The sequence below is a fragment of the Geotrypetes seraphini genome, chromosome 6 (genome assembly GCF_902459505.1).
Source record: "Geotrypetes seraphini chromosome 6, aGeoSer1.1, whole genome shotgun sequence".
NCBI lineage: Eukaryota > Metazoa > Chordata > Amphibia > Gymnophiona > Dermophiidae > Geotrypetes > Geotrypetes seraphini.
This window is the reverse complement of record NC_047089.1, coordinates 174,217,915-174,241,711: the sequence shown is the minus strand read 5'-3', so window position 1 is coordinate 174,241,711 and position 23,797 is coordinate 174,217,915. Positions and strand designations below refer to the sequence as shown.

The 23,797-nt window shown below is 44.2% G+C and overlaps 1 protein-coding gene across 1 annotated transcript in view; it reads right to left on the bottom strand.

Annotated features, from left to right (window-relative positions):
* Positions 1-4,089, bottom strand: part of ANOS1 (anosmin 1) — a 336,486-nt gene extending 332,397 nt beyond the window's left edge. The window contains exon 1 of the mRNA XM_033950370.1: positions 3,193-4,089. Coding sequence (XP_033806261.1) covers positions 3,193-3,408 — 216 coding nt within the window. The 5' untranslated portion in view covers positions 3,409-4,089. The remainder of the gene's footprint in view (positions 1-3,192) is intronic.
* Positions 4,090-23,797: the final 19,708 nt, after the last annotated feature.

Genomic DNA, 23,797 nt, shown 5'->3' with positions numbered 1-23,797 from the left:
TCACAAAGGTTTCACATGAATTTATTCAGGTACTCAAGCATTTTTCCCTGTCCCAGTGGGCTCTCACTCTATCTAATGTACCTGGGACAATGGGGGGGATTAAGTGACTTGCCCAGGGTCATTAGGAGCAGCATACTGTAGATTTCAACCCACAACCTCAGGGTGCTGAGGCTGTAGCTTTAACCACTGAACCACACACTCCCCAGCTGACTCTGTTGGATGCAAAAAAAACTTTTCCCACTGGAACATTTTACCACCACCACCAGTGCCAATTTGCAAAAACCATAGCCAGCTACGGCGGTAACAGCACCGACGTTCATAGGAATCCTATGATCATCGGAGCTGTTACCACCACCATGGCCGGCGCTAAAAACCACAGTACGGTTTTGTAAAAGGGGGAGTTAATAAGGAGCAAAGCTATGACTACACATAACTAGAAAGAGATCTGGAAATATGTGCAAGTAGTATTCAAGACTGAAAAAGTAAAATTAAGCCTTAAGAGCGCCCTGCTTATGGGGACCAAAGAGAAGGCTGTGCTCAGCCAACCGCTACTAAGTAGCCAGAGGCAGAGTGAGAAAGGAAGTGGGCTATAGCAGGCGGGTTGCAAGGGGACTTTAGAGTTATGAAAGGCAGATGACTGGATTTTATCAGCAAGCTACACACACGTGTCTCAGATGCAGTATATTCAACAACTTGAAAAATAAAGCTGTGGCTCTGTTTTTCCAACTGCAGGTGAATATCCTCACCTCAGGTATTGGAAAGTGAAAAAAGTGGGATGAATTAATAGGGTAGGGGATGGAAGTCTAGGGTAGAGGGGGGTTAAGGGCTGCAGCTACCACCGATGCATAAATACAAAACAAGCCTGTGCTCCAGTAAAATGTGTTTGTTTCTTTAAACAAAATACTCATGGAGAATGGTGCACATTTTGCATTCTGGCATTCTTAAAAATGTAAGTAATAATAAGATATTTGCATAAAATCAAAACAGTCACTGGGATATTTTGAGGAGCCTGTAACTTTTGCTCGAGTGCAGGAACTTTACTTTTTTCTTGATTTAATATAAATCTCTCTGCCTGGTCTAGAAACATGTTGAAAGCATCGAACTGAGCCTATAACGTATACTACCGTGATATCCTCCCTCCCCCCCTCCCCATTTAAAAAAGTAGATGAGGCTTACTCTATACACAGGATCCAGTCACCACATGATCCAGTCTCCAGCATCCCTTTTGGGTCCCTTCCAACTCTCTTAGGCTAATCTCTGTAATTTAGATCAATTACTGGGTGCTTTAGGAAAGGACAGCCAGGGCCTCCAAGAAGGGATTGGCAATCGATTTGCCAAAACAGCTACTTATTAACACTCTACTAATTGGCTTCTTATTTCACACCAGCTAATTATAATGCAATCATTATCCTGGCAAACTCCGGAATCGCTCAACTGTTCCACTTTAGAGAGAGAGGAAGAAGGAAAAACAGAGGAGGGGGGGGGGGGGGGGAACCCAAAACTTGCACTCTGGCCAGGAACTGAAATGACCAGATCACCAGCTAATGAGTGTAAAACTGGCAGTTAGTGCAACATACTGTTTTCTTAAACCCCCCCCCTCTTTTTTTGTCAGTTTCTTCCCTTTTTTCTGATACGAGTTCAATATGGCTTTAACTACAGAAGAATTAACAAATAAAACAAATTCCATCCTGTCACTTTTCCGTCTCTAGCAAGCAATGATGTAACGAGGCTCTTCTCTCCCCACCTTCCCAAGTTTACTTATGGCTGTAGTAAAAAACCATATTAATTTTTGAACTGCAGGACAGCGGCTTCATTTACTTAACTGCAACTAAATATACAATGCTGATCTCCCCTATCCAGGTAGGATCAGGCTCTTAGGGAAGGAGTGAGGGCTTTAAATTCAAACATGAAATGAAGTGCAACAGATCTTTTCCCTAATCCTTTAGAAAACAACGCTCTTTGTTAAAGGGCAAGCTCATGGGGGAGCATTGAATTGCCCTGCCTTCCTTGATGGATGTTTTTAAGTAATATATATCCCAAGAAAGACTAAACACCACACTCTACATCAGTGGTTCCCAACCCTGTCCTGGAGGAACACCAGGCCAATTGGGTTTTCAGGCTAGCCCTAATGAATATGCATGAAGCAAATTTGCATGCCTATCACTTCCATCATATGCAAATCTCTCTCATGCATATTCATTAGGGCTAGCCTGAAAACCCGATTGGCCTGGTGTTCCTCCAGGACAGGGTTAGGAATCACTGCTCTACATGACAGTCTACATGCTGCATGTGCTCTCTGACAAGAATACTTTATAGAAAAGTAATCTTAGTTTCAGGTTGCTACGGTGTTGTAAATAATACATTCTGACAGATGAGATCTTTTGGATAAGAAACAAAGACATGGTCGGAATGACTTCCAGGAGATATGATTTCCTTGGAAGAGTGCAGGGACATTTTAATCCACAGCACCTCACCTTATTATTCCTGACCACTTCAAGGAAAGCATTTTCTAATCTCTTTTATTAATCAGTTCTTTGCACATATAAATGTCAAATTACTTATTGCAAATACCAGGCAGTCACTTTTTTTTTCCCCCTCATCTAATTCAGGCTGATAATAAAAGATGAAAAGATTGCCTTGCCATGACCAATGCTGTTTCAAAGAGCCAGAGAAGGATATAAAATGAAACAGCACACACACACAAAGTAGGTTCCAGATCCAGATCTCTAAATTAATGCGATGCCTCACTTTTCCCTGAAACTGTATAAAGGACTAGCTCTAAATTACATTACTGAACAGGCAACACACCAAACATATGTGGAAAAAAATATAGATATGTTCTGGATTTACACTCACAGATGGGGCTGTAATCACATCTTTCTCAAGGACAGATAGACATCAAAGCACTTCAAAAGGAAAGGAAACCAGATCCAAGCACAAAGCAGTACACCTGCACCCATCAGCTAGGTTTGAATTTACCGAAACCTCAAGTAAATTACAAAGTTGCTCTGGCATCCAAGCACTGTGCTAATCAAAAAAGCAATATAACAAGTTACAAGGTGGTGATTATTGTAACACAGGTAATCAGCCAGCAAACAGGACACAGAGGCCATTGGTGAGTGCAGAGATTAAAGTTTACTGACACCTTTCATCCCAGGAGGAGGAAGCAGTGATCAGCAGAGATTAGGGTACCTGGAAGTGCTTGAAGAAGGCAGAGATGCGAGTGAGATGCAAGCTGAGACACCTGGAGGTGCAGCGGGCTCGGTGAATGCTCTGTGCTGACACCGACTCATCTTGTCTGCGGGCAGCAGCTGCACCCAGCCCGGACGAGGCAGTGTGGCATTCCCAGGAAAGCTCAGTAATCCACAAATACAGGGGTAGCAGTGCTCCAGGATTCTGGAGCCACATGGCTGTGAGGAAGGAGGGAGGGAAAGCAGCACTCAACTTAGACAAGGGGGATTGTGAACGCTGAAGAAACTAGGAAAGAAAAGTTCAATCATTCAACTCTGTTTCCCCATCTCCACCTCGCTTTGCTGCGTCTCCTCTAAGGGGCGTGGTGTGAGGGCTGCAGGGATTCCCATTGGTTGGCAGGCTGGTGATTGACAGCCTTGGGCTGGATGCCTGGCGCGGGTAGGTCGTGTGCAGGCTGGGGAGAGAGGGAACAGCTGACCAGGGGGTGGGGGGAGACGATACATAGGTAAAACCCGGACCTTCCGGATCTTACCATTTGCAGATTTCTCGTAGTTAATTACCTCTTCTAAATCTATGTGTGCAAGCTCCCGAATAAAAATATATAATAAAATAATTAAAAGGCAGTGTCCTGAATGTCAAGCTCCCCAGCTTTTGAAGCAGGGCTGCAGTAACCCAGTGCCCTGAATATCAAACTCCCAGTTTCAAACAAAAATAAATTAGAAAGTCCCCCCCTCCCTAAAAATAAAAAAATTTGGTTTTGAGCACGACTGCAGCTGTTTCAAGTGCCCTGCTCAATGTCTGCAGGAAGATGAGCGAGGGGAGGAGGGGCTGTTTCTTTCCCAGGTTTACGGTCTCTGATATTCTGTAGGGGCGCACAGCAGGGGAGGACAGCCAGGGCCTTCAAGAAAGGATTGGCAATCGATTTGCCAGAACAGCTACTTATTAACACTCTACTAATTGGCTTCTTATTTCACACCAGCTAATTATAATGCAATCATTATCCTGGCGAACTCCGGGAATTGCTCAACTGTTCCACTTCAGAGGAAAAGGAAGGGAAAACTGAAAAAAACAACTTGCTCTCTGGGCAGGAGCTGAAATGACCAGATTATCAGCTAATGAAAGTGTAAAACTGGCAGTTAGTGCAACATAGGGCTCTGTTTACTAAGCTGCGCTAGTGGTTTTAGCGCGCGGGCGCTAGACGCTAACGCCTCCATAGAGCTGGTGTCAGTTTTTCCGCGTAGCACGGCGGTTAACGCGCGCTAATCTGCACTGCAGCGTGCGCTAAAAGCGCTACCGCAGCATAGTAAAAGGAGCCCATACTGTTTTCCTATCCACCCTCTTTTTTCTCAATTTATTTCCTTTTTTCTGATGTGAGTTCCCCCCTCAGCAAAGTTCAATATGACTTTAACTAGCAAAGAATTAACAAATACAACAAAGACCATCCTGTCAAATTTCCGTCTCTAGCAAGCAATGATGTAACTAAGCTTTTCTCTCCCCACCTTCCCAAGTTTACTTATGGTTGTGGTAATACACCATATTAATGTCTGAACAGCAGGACATCGGCTTCATTTACTTAACAACAACTAAATATACAGTGCCAATCTTCCCTTTCCAGGTAGGATCAGGTTCTTAGGGAAGGAGTGAGGGCTTTAAATTCAAACATGAAATGAAGTACAACCGATCATTTCTCTAATTCTTTAGAAAACAGCACTCTTTGTTAAGGGGCAAGCTCATGGGGGAGCATTGAATTGCTCTGCCTTCCTTGATGGATGTTTCTAAATAATATGCTGTATATCCCAAGAAAGCACCACACACATGCCTTGACAGCCTACATGCTGTGTGTGCTCTATGATAGGAATGCTAAGCCCGAGAGCTGGTCTCGATGTGCGACTTTAATAATTGTCTGGATGGCCTGAGTTGGTGAGCAGTTGAGACCTTTCTAGAAAAGTCTTTGGGGAGGAGGGGAGGGTGACTGTACACTAACTGTACTGGTCAGTGCAAGAGCAGAGAAATGGGGATGGGGAGTGCAAGCATAGGAGGGGAAAAGCCATAGGGAGACGTTGCTTCCCATCTGGCAAGCTTTAATCTGATTGGGCAGAAGCAGGAAAGCAAGGGGTTATGGGTGGGAGTATAAAAGTTGTGACCGCCAAAACTCAGCTGCTGATTGGATAAGGCCCGACTTAGTGCAGGAAGAGGCGGTTGGAGCATACAGCGAGTGATTTCCTGCATTCGCGGCGTTCCGGCTGCTCTCCTGCTGCCCTCTTCAGTCTCCCTCCTTGAAAAAACATTCGTGGTTTTTCAAGATTTGCGGGGGTTCCTGGAACAGAACCCCGTGAATATCGAGGGAGTACTGTATATCCCAAGAAAGACTAAACCCCACATGCTGTTCTCCTGGTGAATGCAGCCTCAGACCTAACGGCAGTAGGGAGCCCCTGCAGAGTAGACCCCATGGAAGATTTGGGCTGGGTTTAATTCAGGGAAGGCCTTAGGGGGAATCTCATGTATGCTCTGGCTGAGGCACAGGACTTCCATGTACCTGCAGCTTCTTCACAGCCAGCAGCACAGAAAAACCCATGTAATTATGGTTTCCAGGGCTGTAGGGATTAGGTTGGGGACCAAGAAGTTGGCCCCCATTTATGGTCTCCTTCCCTACATAGTGATGTAGCCTCACTGGATCCATGGAGGAGTAGAGAGGTAGAGAGTGGGATTGGGTCCAGGAGGGGCAGGTGCTTACAAACTATGCATACCTCGTGAGCCCTTACTGAAGAGTGCTATCCCAGTTGCTGCTCATCTCTCTGCTGTTTTATTGCAGGAGCAAAAAGATGGGACTGTTGTGGAAGGAAGGTAAACAACTGCAGGAAACATCGCAGCACAAACTTCTCAGCAATCCACTGGCACGTCAGTGGTGGCTGGTTCAAGAAAAGAAGTAGTGAGCAGTAGGTGGAGGTGGACAGCAGACATGGTAGCAGCTAGCAAAGGTGCCAATTTCTCAGCAGACAGTGGTGTGGCAGGATCTAGAGGTTCTGTGGTTTTGAGTAATATGTCTGGGACTAAGGGGACCAAGAATAAGGGACAGGAAAACATAGGAAGTGGGGGTGTGCTTCATCTTCTCCCTCCTCTAATTCTTCTACATCATAGAAACATAGAAACAGACTGGAAAACAGCTAACGTCGTTCCACTGCACAAAAATGGTTGCAGGGCAGAGGCTGCAAACTACAGACTGGTGAGTCTCACATCAATAGTATGCAAACTCATGGAAACACTAATCAAATGTAAATTAGACGCAATCTTGGATGAGGAGAATCTACGGGATCCCAGTCAACATGGATTCACCAAGGGTAAGTCCTGCCAATCCAATCTCATCAGCTTCTTTGACTGGGTAACAAAACAGTTAGACTTGGGAGAATCCGTGGACATCGTATACCTAGACTTCAGCAAAGCTTTCGATAGTGTCCCGCATCGCAGGCTGTTGAGCAAGATAAAATCAATGGGGCTGGGAGAAACACTAACTACATGGGTCAATGACTGGCTGAGTGGCAGACTTCAGAGGGTGGTAGTTAACGGTACCCTCTCTAAAACATCGGAAGTGACCAGTGGAGTACCGCAGGGCTCAGTCTTGGGCCCACTTCTTTTCAACATATTCATAGGGGACCTAACTCAGGGGCTTCAAAGTAAGATAACGTTATTCGCTGACGACGTCAAACTATGCAATATAGTGAGAGACAGCAATTCACCCGATAGTATGACACAGGACCTACATTTGTTGGAGCTTTGGTCCTCGACCTGGCAGCTGGGCTTCAACGCTAAGAAATGCAAGATCAAGCACCTCGGCAGCAGAAATCCATGCAGAACTTACACCTTGAATGGTGAGACCTTAGCTAGAACTTCAACAGAACGAGACTTGGGAGTGATCATCAGCGCAGACATGAAAACTGCTGATCATGTGGAGAAGGCTTCATCTAAGGCAAGACAGTTGTTAGGTTGCATCCGCAGGAGTTTCGTCAGCCAGAAGCCTGAAGTCATAATGCCATTATACATAACCATGGTGAGACCTCATTTGGAATATTGTGTACAATTCTGGAGGCCACACTACCAAAAAGATGTGCTGAGAGTAGAGTCGGTGCAATGGATGGCCACCAGGGTGGTCTCGGGGCTCAAGGATCTATCATACAAGGAAAGGCTTAAAAAATTTGCGGCTGTACTTACTCGAGGAATGTAGGGAGAGAGGAGACATGATCGAGACGTATCGAGATGGAAGAAGAGATTCTCTTTCTCAAAGGACCCTCAGCCACAAGAGGGCATCCGCTCAAACTCAGGGGCGGGAAATTTCATGGCGACACCAGGAAATATTTCTTTACCGAGAAAGTGGTTGATCCTTGGAACGAGCTCCCAGTGCAGGTGATCAAGGCAAGCAGCGTGCAAGGATTTAAGAGCAAATGGGATGCCCATGTGGGATACCTTAGAGGGTTAAGCCAAGGGAACCTGTCACCAGGAGTGGGATTCCTAGGATAATAGACTTGGGGATGGGTCAGTAGAGTGGGCAGACCTGATGGGCTATGGCCCTTATCTGCCGTCATCTTCTATGTTTCTATGTTCTCAGATGCTGCAGGTGATCTGGGTTTCGGCCTGTATTGCCAGGGCAAATGGTTTACTGCAAAATGACTGGAGGACCAAGAATATCACCTTTCTCAAGCTGTTCCCATTTATAGTACCATGTGAACTCTGGTCCTATAAACTGCAGGATAGAAGGATAATATTCTGGTATGACAACAGGGGGGTGGTTGAGGTAGTGAACAAACAGGTAGCCAAGTGTATTCAGAAGAATGCATTGATTAGAGAATTGGTGTTGCAATGCCTATGCCTTAACCTGTTTATTAATGAAAACATGTATTGGGTATTAATAATAGCATTGCTGATGCTCTATACTGCTTCCAATTCTTGCAGTTTCATCGATTGTTGTCAGAAGCAATGAACGAAGGACTGGAGATGCCAAGTTATTTGTGGCAGATGGCGTTGACTCAGTTTGGGAGATGTTAAGATATTCTGTAGCCCCCCTTCTACTTTGTCTCACCACAACGTAGACTTTGCAAGAATATTGGGCTGATCACCCAGGCTTGTGCCAGATGCTTTGCTGGCAGAATATGTCATGGTATCCAACTGCAGGAGTCTTCAAGGAGATCAGTAGTGGGTCAGTTGACTGGTTTTAATTTCTTCTGCAAAGTATTTGGTTGGGGCAGCCAGACATCTAGTTTTCTACTGAGTAGAATGCAAGCAGTGATGGGAAGGATCAGTCCTGGTCAGCCAGATAGCAGATTGTCTATCATTCATGATATTTTGGTAAAGATATTGCAGGTTCTTGCTTCCATGGTCAACTCTCCATTCAAGGATAAATTGTTTAAGGCAGCATTTTCATTGGCATTCTTCAGCGCACTAAGAGTGGGAGAACTGTTGATCCAGCTATCTGATGCCCAAGTCTCGAGGAGTTTATTATTGTAACATGTTCAGCTAGATGGTAACATATTGAGAGTTCTCCTGGCTCTGTCTAAAACAGACTAGTTGGGTCAGAGTCAGTCAGTCATTTTGCAAAAGGTCCCTGGAAGTGCCTCTTGTCCTGTGTCCTTGCTGGCGGCCTATCTTGAGAGTCTACCTCATACTGATCCAGTCCTGATCCATGAGGATGGGGCCACCATAACAAGATATCAGTTTCTGGCTGTCATGCGAGAGGCCTTGCTGTTGAGTGGTGAGGATCTTTCCAGATTCAGAACACACTCATTCCGTATAGGTTCAGCCACCAGTACAAGGGCTGCAGGGATATCATACGAGGGTATACAGAGTCTGGGGAGATGGGCCTCCCAGGCTTACAGAGATTACATTCATTTAAGGCCTGGAGTGGAAAGTGAGCATATTAAATGAGAAGGGGGGCTGTGGTGGCAGTCGAAGGATAGCTGGATAGCTGACATAAGGTGTGGGTGTATGAGGTTCTATTGCATGGTGGAGCCAGTTGCTCCTGGTTGACTGTCATTTGTTTATCTAGGTATCCCAAAACTAACAGTATTATAATCTCTACGGTACAGGTATGCAAATGTTTCCATGATGTTAAGGTAGATGGAAGTGAAGTAATTGAAGGATAACAAGAAAGGGGGAGGATGTTGGTCCGAGTTCACCTGGGCCATTCTAGATCCAGGTGTTATACTTTATAGAAAAGTAATTTTAGTTTCTAGTTGCTACAGTGTTGGAAATAATACATTCTGACAGATGTGATCTTTTGGCTAACAAAAACTTTGGTGGAATAACTTCCAGGAGATATGATTTCCTTGGAAGAGTGCAGGGACATTTTAATCCACAGCACCTCACTTTATTATTCCTGACCACTTCAAGGAAAGCATCTTTCTAATCTCTTTTATTAATCAGTTCTTTGCACACATAAATGCCAAATTACTTTTTGCAAATATCAGGCAGTCACTTTTTTCCCCTATCTAATTCGAGCTGATATTAAAAGATGACAAAATTGCCTTGCCATGACCAATGCTGTTTCAAAGAGCCAGAGAAGGATATAAAATGAAATAGCACACACAAAAAAATTAGGTTCCAAATCAAGATCTGCTCTAAATTAATGTGATGCCTCAGTTTTGCCCTGAAACTGTATTCGGGACTAGCTCTAAATTACATTACTGAACAGGCAACACACCAAACGTATCGTGGGAAAATATAGGACTGTTCTGAATTTACACTCACAGACGGGGCTGTAATCACATCATTCTCAAGGACAGATAGACATCAAAGCACTTCAAAAGGAAAGGAAACCAGATCCAAGCACAAAGCAGTACACCTGCACCCATCAGCTAGGTTTGAATTTACTAAAACCACAAGTAAATTACAAGGTTTCTCTGGCATCCAAGCCAGGAGCACCGTACTAATCAGAAAAGCAATATAACAAGTTATAAGGTGGTGATTATTGTAACACAGGTAACCAGTCAGCAAATTTTAAGCGGAACTTAGAGGCCACTGGTGAGTGAAGAGAGTTTGCTGACGCCTTGCATCCTGTGAGGAGGCAGCGGTGATCAGAAGTGCTTGAAGAAGGTAAAGATGCGAGTGAGGTGCAAGCTGAGACACCTGGAAGTCCAGCAGGCTCAGTGAATGCTCTGTGCTGATACCGACTCATTGTGTTTGTGGACAGCAGCTACATCCAGCCTGAACAAGGCAATGTAGCTTCCCCTGGAAAGCTCAGTAATCCATAAATACAGGGGTAAGAGTGCTCCAGAATTCTGATCCACATGGCTGTAAAGAAGGAGGGAAGGTGAGTAGCACTCAACTTAGACAAGGGGGATTGTGAACACCGCAGAAACTAGGAAAGAAAAGTTCAGTCATTCAACTATACCTCACTATGATGCATCTACTCCATGGATCAGGGTCAGGAAAAGGGAGGGCTACATCTCAGGACAGGAGAGCGAAGCCCTCAGGGAGAACTTAGCTTCGGATGCAGAGGACCCTCAAGCAACTCTGCTGGACTTCTCAAGCAGGTTCACAGAATCAGCAACCTCAACCCTACAACCGTCCCCCCGCTGGATGACTTGACATATCCAAAATTCATACAAAAGATGTCCAATGCATTGTCACTCTCGCATACAGTGGCCCTGGCCCCTCTCCCACCAGAGAGTAAAGCTCTCCTGACACCTATTCTCAGAGACATGGAGGAATGTGGAAAACTCATGATTAGAGTCACCTTCGATGCATTCCAGAGCTCTGCCCATATGGCCATGGCTAAAAGTATCAGGACTTTGGGAAGGCAAGCACAAATACCTGGCAGATGTACCCTGCTTAGGAGAGAATCTATTTGGAGACAAGGTCGAAGAAACAGTTAATACATTGAAAGACCACTGCATAATTTTACAAACCCTCTTTTTAGATGGTCTGGTGTGGTTCATCATATCAAGAAGACAACAGTCCAGCCAGTATCTCAGACACCATCATACATCAAGACAATATGACAGCCCCTCAAAATAGCAGGCCCACTGTCAGAAACAGCAGCCTTACGGTGCTCCCTATCAGCAAAGGCAGCGTCCCAGAGAGCTTAAGCACCAAAAGTCCACACTTCCTTTTCCACCAAAATCAGGCCCCAGTTTTTGTCTTGTGACCAGAAGGGACACCACCAGTGGGGGGAAGACTCTCCCTCTTCGCCAAGAACAGGGAGCAGTTAATATCAGACAATGGGCTTTCAGCACAATCCAACGTGGATATCACATCAGATTCAGCCACTTCCCTCCACGCCAGCCCCCTCAACAACACAAAATACCAAAGCTCTTGACATCTCTCATCCTCAAAGAGCCTCGTGGACTGATTGTTTAATGTCCTTCCAGCAAGCAAGGGCCTCCAAAGGAGATGAACCAAGGATTCTACACTTGATATTTCCTTATCCCCAAGAAAACAGGAGGATTCAGACCACAACTATGAGAACAGTTTTGGAAAAAAGTCAATTTTAATTTCTGTGCTGCTCCTTTTTAAAGAGAAAATGTCTCAAAAGTGGCACAAAGCAGAATTGGGACATTTTTCACTGAATGTATCAAAATTGCAAAGGGACATTTTGGAGGTGTGTTTTGGGTGAGACTTGGGTGGGCTTACAATCTGGAAGTTTTTCTGTGATAATTGAACAGAAAAAAAAGGTCCAGAGCAGAAAAGACGTATGTTTTTATCTGGTCCTATTTCATTCACAACTAAGGGGGGAATTAATGTGTTAGCACATGCTAACCACTAAAGATGCTCAATATAATGGGTATTTGTTGTGGTTTGTGCACACTAATATGTTCATACATGTAAACACAATTGTGCATGCCATCATGCTTAGTGCCTTTTGATAAATTCTCCCCTTAGTCAGTTAAGGTGCTTTAGTCTAATTGACTTGCTGAACAGGCATGTCTAGGCATAACCCCCCTCCCTATTTAATCCCCCAGTGGTTACCGACCCCCCTTCCATCTCCCAAAGATGTGACAGTGACAGTAGATACTAGGCTCTGTGACATCTCTAGATATGATGGTCATTCCTAAGAAAGCAGCAGGCAAGTGGATTGAGTAGCCTAGTGGTCAGTGCAGAGGACACTGAACAATGGGACCAGATTCAATTCTCACTTTAACTCTTTCATTTTAATACAAATATGTGAGCTCTTTTAGAATATAGAAATACCTCTTGCACTAAGTGACCTGCAAGACTGAAGGCTATTGTAGTGGTGGGCCTTTAGGTCCACTAGGTTTTCACTATTCCTGGAGGGCTCACCACACAATATGAAGGGGATTAGGTGGAATTTGCACCTGGGTCCTTTAATGTGAAGTCCGCTTTATTGACCACTAAGTTTGATTTGATTTTAATGCTTGACATATGACTCAATGTTGAGTGGTTTACAATTCCAACAAACACGTCCATCATGCAATAAAAAATGTATACTGTATATAGTAAGATTAAAACCCAACAACTAAACCACAAGCCCCCAATGGTCCCAATCCCCGATCCCCCGTCATCATACATAATCTACTCATTTAGGCAGAATAAAAATTCTCATTAAAAACAAGATTTTGAAAGCTTAAATAGCAGTTTATGGATTACAATTCACTTGGCAACTTATTTCACAGATATGGTCCTGTATAACAAAATGCTCTTTTCCTTTTTCCAGTCAATTTCATTTTATCCAACAATGGAAATTGGAGCAAGTTCTTCTGAGATGAATGCAGGAAATGAGCTGGATTATATATACTCAATTTATCTGATAGATATTTTGGGACATTCTATTGAAAAGCTTTATACACTAAATACAAAAGTTTAAAAGAAATTTGTGCTGTGACAGGCAACCAATGTAAGTCAACCAAAATGGGTGTTACATGGTCAAATTTTATCTTCCCAGGAATCAATTCCATAGTGGTATTTTGCACCAACTATAATATGGTTAGATAATTTTTACTCAGTCCATTAAACAAAGAATTACAATAATCTAGCCCACTAGTTATTAAAGCGTGAACAATCTTCATCGAATTACATTTAGTCACAAATGGTCTTAGCTGTTTAATTAGCCACAACTGAAAAAAACCCAAGGTTTTTACCACTTTACAAATTTGAGATTTAAAGTCTAAAGACTGATCATAGTAAATCCCCAAGGTCCTAATCCCATAAGAACATATGAATAGCCCTACTGGATCAGACCATCTAAGTGGGAGAGGGGAGATATGATAGAGACATTCAAATGCCTACGAGGTATAAATGCGCATGAGTCGAGTCTCTTTCATTTGAAAGGAATCTCTGGAATGAGAGGGTTTAGGATGAAGTTAAGAAGTGATTGGCTCAGGAATAATCTAAGGAAATACTTTTTTACAGAAAGGGTGGTAGATGTGTGGAACAGTTTCCCGTAGGAACTGGTGGAAACAGAGACTGTGTCTAAATTCAAGAAGGCATGAGATAGGCATTTGGGATCTCTTAGAGAGAGGAAGAGAGAATGGTTACTGTGGATGGGCAGATTGGATGGGACATTTGGCCTTAATCTGCCATCATGTTTCTATGTTTCTTTGTTTCTATCCACATTGCAGCTAATGCTTTCACATTAGGTCTCCTTTTACGAAGGTGCGCTAAGCGTTTTAGCGCACGCACCGGATTAGCGTGCGCGCTATCCAAAAATCTACCGCCTGCTCAAAAGGAGGTGGTAGCGGCTAGGGTGCGCGGCAATTTAGCGCACACTATTCCTCGTGTTAAGGCCCTAGCACGATTTTGTAAAAGGAGCCCTTAGCACCAATATCAAATCACTCACTCAACATCTCCAATATCTCATTTCCATTTTTCAATAAAATTTCTTGATTCTCCTTTGCAAAAAATATCAACTGAATATCATCAGCAAATTCTGTAAGTGGAACTCTTCATTCCAACTTTCCATCATTGCAGCTAATTGTGCCAAATACAAATTAAATAATGTTGGTGACAATGATGATCCTTGGGTAACCCCTCTGTCCATTTGCACATTCCATTTGACCATTTGACACCTATCTTTCAAATATGAATCATACTAAGCCAACACAGTGGACCCCAACTCCTCTTCTTTAAGTAACTCAAGCAATTTTCCATGCAATACTGTATCGAAAGTTGCAGATAAGTCTTGCTTCGTGTGAAGAATCCTGAGCCTACCATCCCGCGTTTACTGGCATTGATTGATAGATTTGGTAAATTTTCTGGGTACAAAATAAATTGGAGCAAATTGGAGGTTCTTCTGTTAAATGTGCATTGTATAAAGGGAGGAGGAGGGCATAAAATATTTAGGTATCATGATACAAAAAACTTTGGAAGACAAAATGACATTAAATGAAAAATCTTTATTGCTGAAAGTCAAAGAAATGTGTGAACATTGAAACCCATTATATCTTTCTTGGTGGGGGAAAGTCCAGACTATTAAAATGATGATTTTGCCTGTAGTTTGCTACCAAATGAGTATGTTGCCAGTTTATTTTCAAGGGACCTTTTATAAAAAATTGAATGGAATTCTCACTAAATTTATTTGACTGGGTAAAACTACTAGAATAGCCGTGGAGGAATCGAAAGGAATGTCTAAGTCCATTTTCGTTTAAGTCATCCAAAGTAAAAAACAGCCTAGGACACATTTTCAAAAAATACGTCCAAAATTTTTTTTGTTTCGAAAATCGTCTAACTATACATCCTGCTGATCTAATCGTCCAAACTGCTAAATCATCTATCTTTATACCACATTTTGTCCAACTTTTCATCCAAGTCAAAAACGCCTAGAACAAGCCATGTTGGAAGTGGGAGGGTCTGCAAAGTGATGGGCTGAACACCCAGACATGGCACCTAAATAGTGGGGTACCTTACAGGGCGCTGCTGTGAACTTCACAAAAAAAGTGCCATGTCTTCTCCTCACTACAGCTCCCTTATAGGTCATGTAAGCCCCCCAAACTACCTCCAGAATCCCCTAGACCCACTTATCTACAACCCTAATAGCCCTTATGGCTGCAGGAGCCACTTATATGCCAGTAAAAAAGGGTTTTGGGGTGTATAAAGGAGTGCACATGTTTAAGTATCAATGCAGTGATTACAGGGGCTTATGGGCATGAATCCCTAACCCACCCCCAAGACGGCTTAAGCCACCTCTGTGCTGGACGACTAGGTTTTCCTATGTCAGGCTGCAAGGTGATGATGGTCTAGAGCAGTGATTCCCAACCCTGTCCTGGAGGAACACCAGGCCAATCGGGTTTTCAGGCTAGCCCTAATGAATATGCATGAGAGAGATTTGCATATGATGGAAGTGATAGGCATGCAAATTTGCTTCATGCATATTCATTAGGGCTAGCCTAAAAACCCAATTGGCCTGGTGTTCCTCCAGGACAGGGTTGGGAACCACTGGTCTAGAGGCTGAATTTTAAAGGTGTGATTACAATTTTTAGGGGGGGGGCGGTGATCACTTGGGTAGTGTGTGGGGGTCTGTATTATGTGTTTGCAGTGCTTATCTGGTGACGTTAGGTGGGTTTTTGTGAATTAGACCATGTTTTAAATGGTCTAAGTCACAACGTCCAAGTTCCGTCGATCCTGGGCTGTATAACTTTTGGTTATACATGTTGTACAACTAAATCTAAGCCGGCCCATGTCCCGCCCAACTCCCGCCCTCGACACTCCTCCTGAACCACCCCATTTAGCGATGGTCATTCAGTGGCACTATGGAGGCCTAGGTCGTTTAGAAATACGTCCAAAACCCATTTTTATTATTGGCACTTGGACATCTTTCGTTTATGATCATCCAAGTGCCAACTTAGGCCAGTTTTTGAATGTTTTTCTCTTTCGATTATGTGCCCCTTAGTATCTTTGCAAAAACAAATTGTGGTGGGTTGGGTAAATTTCCCAAATTTTTATAGATATCATCAAGCATTTATTCTACATGATGGTATGTACTGGATCCTTCCTGAAGTCTTGGAGCATCTTCCGGATTGGCTGATTTAAGAATGGCAACTTATGTCCCCACTACGGTTAAGCCATATTTTGAGTATTAAGTTACGCCGTATTTATAAGGATAATAGTATTCTTCTGCCACATGGAAAACATTATAATTCGTTAACAATCTAACACCTGTACCAGTGCAACAATCCACGTGTCAGTCCTTGTCAGTGGCGTACCCGGGGCCCATCATTTTTTGACAACCCCCCCCCCATCTATATGAAAAATATGATTTTTAGTAACAATCCACATATCGCATAACAAGAGTGTACCTAGGAAAAGGCAGCATCTTAAACACTGCAGTGAGCACTAGAACACCAACACATACATTGTAAAACTAAACAAGCCAGATCCCACACAGTCAATTGATCCTGTAGTCAATGCCAACTGAAAACTATGTTCTTTTCATACACACAGAACAGAGATACACCCTCGCCCAATATGGAATAATCACAAACTAAAAATAGAAATATTAGACAAAAGTTAAACTGAACCGCCAAGAAACCAGACCCTGGATACAATGCAACACCACAAAAACAGTAACACGTGTCCTCTAATACAGTGCAAAATATAAAGACAGTAGATGCAAATTTGAAAAAACTGATACATAACAATCACCACTTTACAAATTAACAAATAAAAATAAAACAAATAATAAGAAATAAAAAAATACCATTTTATTGGACTAATCCCCGTAAGCTCGGTCCCCATCCCCGCAAACCACCTGATTCATAAGAACATAAGAACATAAGAAGTTGCCTCCGCTGAGGCAGACCATAGGTCCATCCTGCCCAGCGGTCCGCTCCCGCGGCGGCCCATCAGGCCCATCGCCTGAGTAGTGGTCTATATCTATCTATACCCTTCAATCCCTTTTTCTTCTAGGAATCTATCCAAACTTTCTTTGAAACCATTTAATGTTTTCTTGTCTACAACAGCCTCTGGAAGCACGTTCCATGTATCCACCACCCTCTGAGTGAAAAAGAACTTCCTAGCGTTTGTTCTAAACCTGTCCCCTTTCAATTTCTCCGAGTGCCCCCTTGTGCTTGTGGTGGTCCTTAATTTGAAAAATCTGTCCCTGTCTACTTTTTCTATGCCCTTCAGGATCTTGAAGGTTTCTATCATGTCTCCTCTAAGTCTCCGCTTTTCCAGTGAGAAAAGTCCCAACTGCTTCAACCTGTCGGTATATGGGAGATTTTCCATTCCCTTTATCAGTTTAGTTGCTCTTCTCTGTACTCCCTCAAGTACTGCCATGTCCTTCTTGAGGTACGGCGACCAGTACTGGACACAGTACTCCAGATGCGGCCGCACCATTGCACGATACAGCGGCATGATGACTTCCTTCGTCCTGGTCGTAATACCCACCCACACAAGCCTTGAATTGTTTATATTAAAGTATAAAAAGAAACAATATTCTGGACAATTGTCAATTTATAAATCAGCGTCTTCTCCCCACTCTCTCTTCCCCATTTCCCTTCAGCGTCCTCAGCCCACTCTCTCTCCACTTTCCTTCAGCGCACGCACATAAAAACAAGCAAGTAATTTATATCATTTTCATTCTATTCATTCATAGAAATTAAAGTCTAAATAATGCCAGTCACATAACAAAATATGATTTTACAAAAATAATTCCCTGCACAGTCAAGCCTGCAAGGATTACTAGATGTCTTTCAGCAGCTCCCCTCCCTCCCTCCCCCTTACCTTTGTGGCCAAGTCAAAATGATCTACCAACAATAAAATTTTAAAAACACAAAGCACGCTGTACGCAGAGAAAATGTTAATTTTCATTTATATTCCGCAAATTTTCAAAGAGATCAAGGCTTTATGCAATGACTTTATGCAAGGCTTTATGCAATGACTTTATGCAATGTCACCTCAGTAACAACTATACAAAAATAGACAAATATTCCCCCTCCCTTTTTACTAAAATGCGATAGTGGTTTTTAGCGCAGGGAGCTGCGCTGAATGCCCCATACTGCTCTCAACGCTCATAGGCTCCCTGCGCTAAAAAACGCTATTGCGGTTTAGTAAAAGGGGGCCATAGTGCAAAATATAGACAGCATATATAAATTCTCAAAGCAGACACATTTTGATCACTAAATTGAAAATAAAATCATTTTTCCTACCTTTGGTAATTTCATCAGTCTCTGGTTGCACTTTATTCTTCTGACTGTGCATCCAATATTTCTTCCCTTCTTTCAGCCTCCTGTATGCTTCCTCTCCTCCAGACCTCATTCCCTCCCCAAACTTTTTCTTTGTTTCACCCTGCCCCTTCTTTCTTTTTCTCTCTCTCCATACCCCCTTTCTTTCTGTATGTCTGTTTTTCTCTCTCTACGTGCCACATTTCTTTCTTTGTTTCACCCTGCCCCCTTCTTTCTTTCTCTCTCCATACCCTCTTTCGTTCTGTATGTCTGTCTTTCTCTCTCTCTCCGTGCCCCATTTTTCTTTGTTTCACCCTACCCCCTTTCTTTCTTTCTGGCTCCCTGTCCCCCCCTTTCTTTCTTTCTCTCTGCCCTCCCCTATGCCACCACCATTGGGAAAATGCTGCCACCACCACTGGGGAATAGGCTGCCACTGCCGCCATCGGGATGAGGCCGAGTTCGCCCTGTTTCTCTTCCCCGCGGGGCCGACCAACTCTCGCCACCCGACGTCAATTCTAACGTCAGAGAGGACGTTCTAGGCCAGCCAGGCAGCGATTGGCTGGCCCAGAACGTCCTCTCCGACATCAGAATTGATGCGGGTGGCGAGAGTTGGTCGGCCCCACAGGGAAAAGCAGGGAGAACTTGGCGCCGACCTGTTCCCGATGGCGGCGGTGGCACTCAAGTGGCTAAAGAGCCACAGTTTGCCGGCCTAGGGAGAACACTGGAGGGTGGCCAGCTGTGCACCCCCTTGGGACGTAAACCCGGGGTGGACTGCCCCCCGCCCCACCTTGGTATGCCACTATCTGTACCTCACTCCCTCCCTATGACCAAAAATTCTCCTTTCTTCTATTCCCCGTGTACACAACCATCTCTTTCCCTTCCTTCCTCTCTCCCAAGTCCATGCCTTCTGTATCCAAAAAACACATTCCCTCCCCCACCTCAGCATCTCTTTCCCTCACTTCCTCTCTCCCGTCCATGCCTTCTGTGTCCAAAAACCCATTCCCTCCCCCACCTCAGCATCTCTTTCCCTCCCTTCCTCTCTCCCAAGTCCATGTCTTATGTGTCCAAAAACCCATTCCCTCCCCCACCTCAGCATCTCTTTCCCTCCCTTCCTCTCTCCCAAGTCCATGCCTTCTGTATCCAAAAACCCATTCCCTCCCCCACCTCAGCATCTCTTTCCCTCCCTTCTTCTCTCCCAAGCCCATGCCTTCTGTGTCCAAAAACCCATTCCATCCCCCACCTCAGCATCTCTTTCCCTCCCTTCCTCTCTCCCAAGTTCATGCCTTGTGTCCAAAACACACTCCCTCCCCCCTTTTGTGTTCCGCGTTTGCCTCCCAGCCCATATTTGCAACTTTCTCAGCAAAACGGAGCTCGAGCCGCGAGGCTTGTCTTCTGTTTCCTGCCTGCCCTGCCCCGCACAAATAGCCGACCGGAAGTATTCTCCGACGTCAGCGCTGACGTCGGAGGGCAGGCTTTGCTTAAGCCCTCCCTCCGACATCAGCGCTGACATCGGGGAAGACTTCCGATCGGCTATATGTGAGCGGCAGGTCAGGTAGCAATAGAAGACGAACCTCGCGGCTCGAGATGTATTTAACTCCGCGGGTCCCCCGTCCAGCTCTCTCCTTTGCACCCTCTTGGGGCGTGCACCTGGGGCGGATCGCCCCCACGCCCCCCCTAGGTACGCCACTGGTCCTTGTGGTTGAACTCCAAGATTCAAATTGGTGAGTCTAAGATCCTCTGGAAACATTGGTTGCAGGCAGGTATACGTACATTGGATGATGTATTATCAAATGGAAAAATGCTTGATTTTTCACAACTGTAACAATCATTTGGTCTCAAGCATATAAATGGTTGCAGTTGAAGCAGGCCATTCAGAAAGGGTTCCCTGACTGGTGAAATTTAAATAATCAGTATAGCTTACCGAGCCTATGGGCTCCTTTTACTAAGCCACATTAGCGGTTTAACACGTGTAATAAAAACCACGGGATGTGCTAGTTGCTACCACCTCCTCTTGAGCAGGTGGTAGTTTTTGGCCAGCGCAGGGGTTAGTGCGTGATGAAAAGTCATGCGCGTTAACCCCGCAAGCGCGGCTTAGTAAAAGGAGCCCTATGTTTCCAGACAGATTTCCTAGGGCATCAGGCCACCAAGTGGTATAAATTAATATCGGAATATTTGAAAAAACGAGTCTAAGGGATATTTGAAGCATTGAGGTAAAGCAAGAGATTTTTGCTACTCAATGACCATGGATTTGGAGCATGAGATGTACAGCATCAGCATCTATGAGACAAACCTGTTTTTTTCTGTTATAAAGGATTTTTTGGACCCCTGTTCATTTGCAAAAATTAGATAGTTCCCACCTACCAATATTACCATACATAAAACAACTTTAAATGACTTCTTTACACACAAAACACAGACAGACCTTTACCAAAGGATCACAAATAGAAATTTAATGGGGAACCCCAAGAAATTTAACTACAACACTGGAGAAATAAAAACAGATATGCACTTCTTTCTGTTCTGAACACACAAGGATCCCAGGCCCAGGTCCACCAAAATTTAGCTATTTTTCTTGCTGTGGCTGGTGGGGATTCCAAAACTCTGCCTGTTGAAGACCACCTCCTCTAGTCTGGCAGCCAGTAATCTCCAAGCTCTGCAGCTAGCGGCAGTGTCTCTCAGCTGCCACCAGCTGCAGACCTTGAAGAATTCTGGCCGCCAAACTAGAGGAAGAGATCTTCAGTCAGCAGGGCTTTGGGAAGCCCACTAACTTAGGTATTTATATTTTGGGTAGGCGGCAAGGGGCATGGTGGGATGAAAATGTAATGCCCACCATTTTATTAGACTAATACATAAGAACATAAGATTTGCCTCTGTCGGGTCAGACCGGAGGTCCATCGTGCCTGGCAGTCCGCTCACGCGGCGGCCCCTCAGGTCCAGGACCTGATAGTGCTCCTACCCTAAAACTCACATACACTTTTCGATTTTGTCCTGTAGAGTAACCTTCTATCTATACCCTGCAATCCCCTTCGCTTCCAGGAAGTCATCCAGTCCATTTTTAAAACCCAGTATTGTACTCTGTCCTATTACCTCCTTTGGAAGCGCGTTCCAGGTGTCCACCACCCTCTGAGTGAAGAAAAACTTCCTTGCATTCGTTTTGAATCCGTCTCCTCTCAGTTTTTCCGAGTGACCTCTTGTTTTTGCTGTCCCTGCTAGTCTGAAGAATCTGTCCCTCTCCACCCTCTCTATGCCTCTCATGATTTTATATGTCTGTATCATGTCTCCTCTCAGTCTCCGCTTTTCCAGGGTAAAGAGCCCCAGTTTGTCTAACCTTTCGGCATATGAAAGGTTCTCCATTCCTTTTATCATCCTAGTTGCTCTCCTCTGAACCCTCTCAAGTATCGCCATGTCTTTTTTAAGGTACGGTGACCAGTATTGGACACAGTATTCCAGATGTGGTCGCACCATTGCTCGATACAATGGCAGGATAACCTCCTTCGTTCTGGTAGTGATACCTTTTTTGATAATGCCCAGCATTCTGTTCGCTTTCTTTGAGGCCGCTGCACATTGCGCCGCTGGCTTCATTGTTGTATCCACCAAAACCCCCAGGTCTTTTTCCAGGGTGCCTTTCCCCATCACCCTCCCTCCCATCGTATAGCTGTACATAGGGTTCCCTTTCCCCATGTGCAAAACCTTACATTTCTCCACATTAATAATAATAATAATAATAATAATAACTTTATTTTTGTATACCGCCATACCCCGAAGAGTTCTAGGCAGTTCACATTAGTTAGACAAAGATTACAAGTGGTTACATATCAAATTGAACAAGTGGTTACAAGTGGTAACATATCAAATTGAACATAGCGTTGCAAACAGTAAGGAGGGAGTAGTTACAAGAGGTTACATATCAAAATGATCGTAGGGTTACGAACAGCAAGGAGAGAAGTAGGGAGGAGAGGAGGGGGAGGTGGAGGGGAGAAGATCAGACGGGGGGGCTATTAAAGGGGCATTAAGGGTCTTGGTTTTGAAATAGGTGAGTTTTGAGCAGTTTTCTAAAGTCGAGGTAGTTGTAGGCCTTGAGGGCCATTTGGGCTAGCCAAGGGTTTATTTTGGCGGCTTGGAAGGCATAGGTTTTGTCGAGGAATTTTTTTGAGTGGCATAGTTTTAGGGAGGGGAAGGTGAAGAGTTGAATTATACGTGAGTTCTTGTAGTTGTGGTTGAGGGTGAAATGGGGGGTGATGTAGCTTGGGGATAAACCAAATATTGTTTTGTAGCAAAAACAGGTGAATTTGAACATGATTCTGGATTCTAGAGGGAGCCAGTGGAGTTTGTGGTAGAAAGGGGTGATATGGTCCCATTTTTTCAGGTCAAATATGAGGCGGACTGCGGTGTTCTGGATCATCCTTAGTCTCCTGATGGTTTTCTTTGAGGAGCTCTAGTAGATGATGTTGCAGTAGTCCAGTATGCTGAAGATAGAGGATTGTACTAAGAGGCGGAATGAGGAGTCGTCGAAGTATTTTTTTATGGTGCGGAGTTTCCAGAGTGTCGAGATACTTTTCCTGACTGTGATATCAATGTGTTTCTCGAGGGATAGATGTTTGTCCAGTGTTACACCCAGTACTTTTAAAGTTTGTTCGAGGGGGAAAGTGGATCCTTTTACTTGAATAGAGGTATCTTTGATTTTGTCTTTGGGGGTTACTAGGAAGAATTTTGTTTTGTCTGGGTTTAGTTTTAATCTATAGGATAGCATCCAGAGTTCTATCTGACTAAGTATGCTTGTGAGGGAGTTAAGGAGTTCTTGGGTGAAACTGGTTAGAGGGATGACTATGGTAATGTCGTCCGCGTAGATAAAGAATTTTAGCTTGAGGCTATGCAGAAGGTTTCCTAGGGAGGTGAGGTAGATGTTGAACAGGGTGGGGGACAGTGGGGAGCCCTGTGGCACCCCGCAGGAGTTATCCCAGGAGTAGGAGAGAGAATCGTTTTTAAGTACTCTGTAAGATCTGTTCCGTAGGAACCCGTTGAACCAGTTAAGGACCTGGCCGGAGATGCCAATGTAGGCAAGGCAGTCTAGGAGAATGTCGTGGTCGACAAGATCGAAAGCACTACTCAGGTCCAGTTGTAAAATCAGGGCACTAGATCCCAGGCTAAAGAGTGTGTGTATGTGGTCAAGGAGGGAGGCTATGATGGTTTCGGTGCTGTGGTTGGAGCGAAAGCCTGATTGGTTGTCATTTAGGATATTGAATTTTTCTAGATATGTGGTAAGTTCGGCATTTACCACCCCTTCTGCTATTTTGGTGAATAGCGGGATACTTGCGATAGGTCTGTAATTGGAAGGGGTGCTTGATGGTTCTTTCTTGTTTTTTATGATGGGAGTTATTGAAATGTGGCCTTGTTCTGCTGGGAAACTGCCCGTGGTTAGTAAAAGATTTACCCATGCTAACATATTGGCTTTAAAATGGATTGGAGCAGTTTTCATAACGTTAGGGGGGCAGGTATCCAGT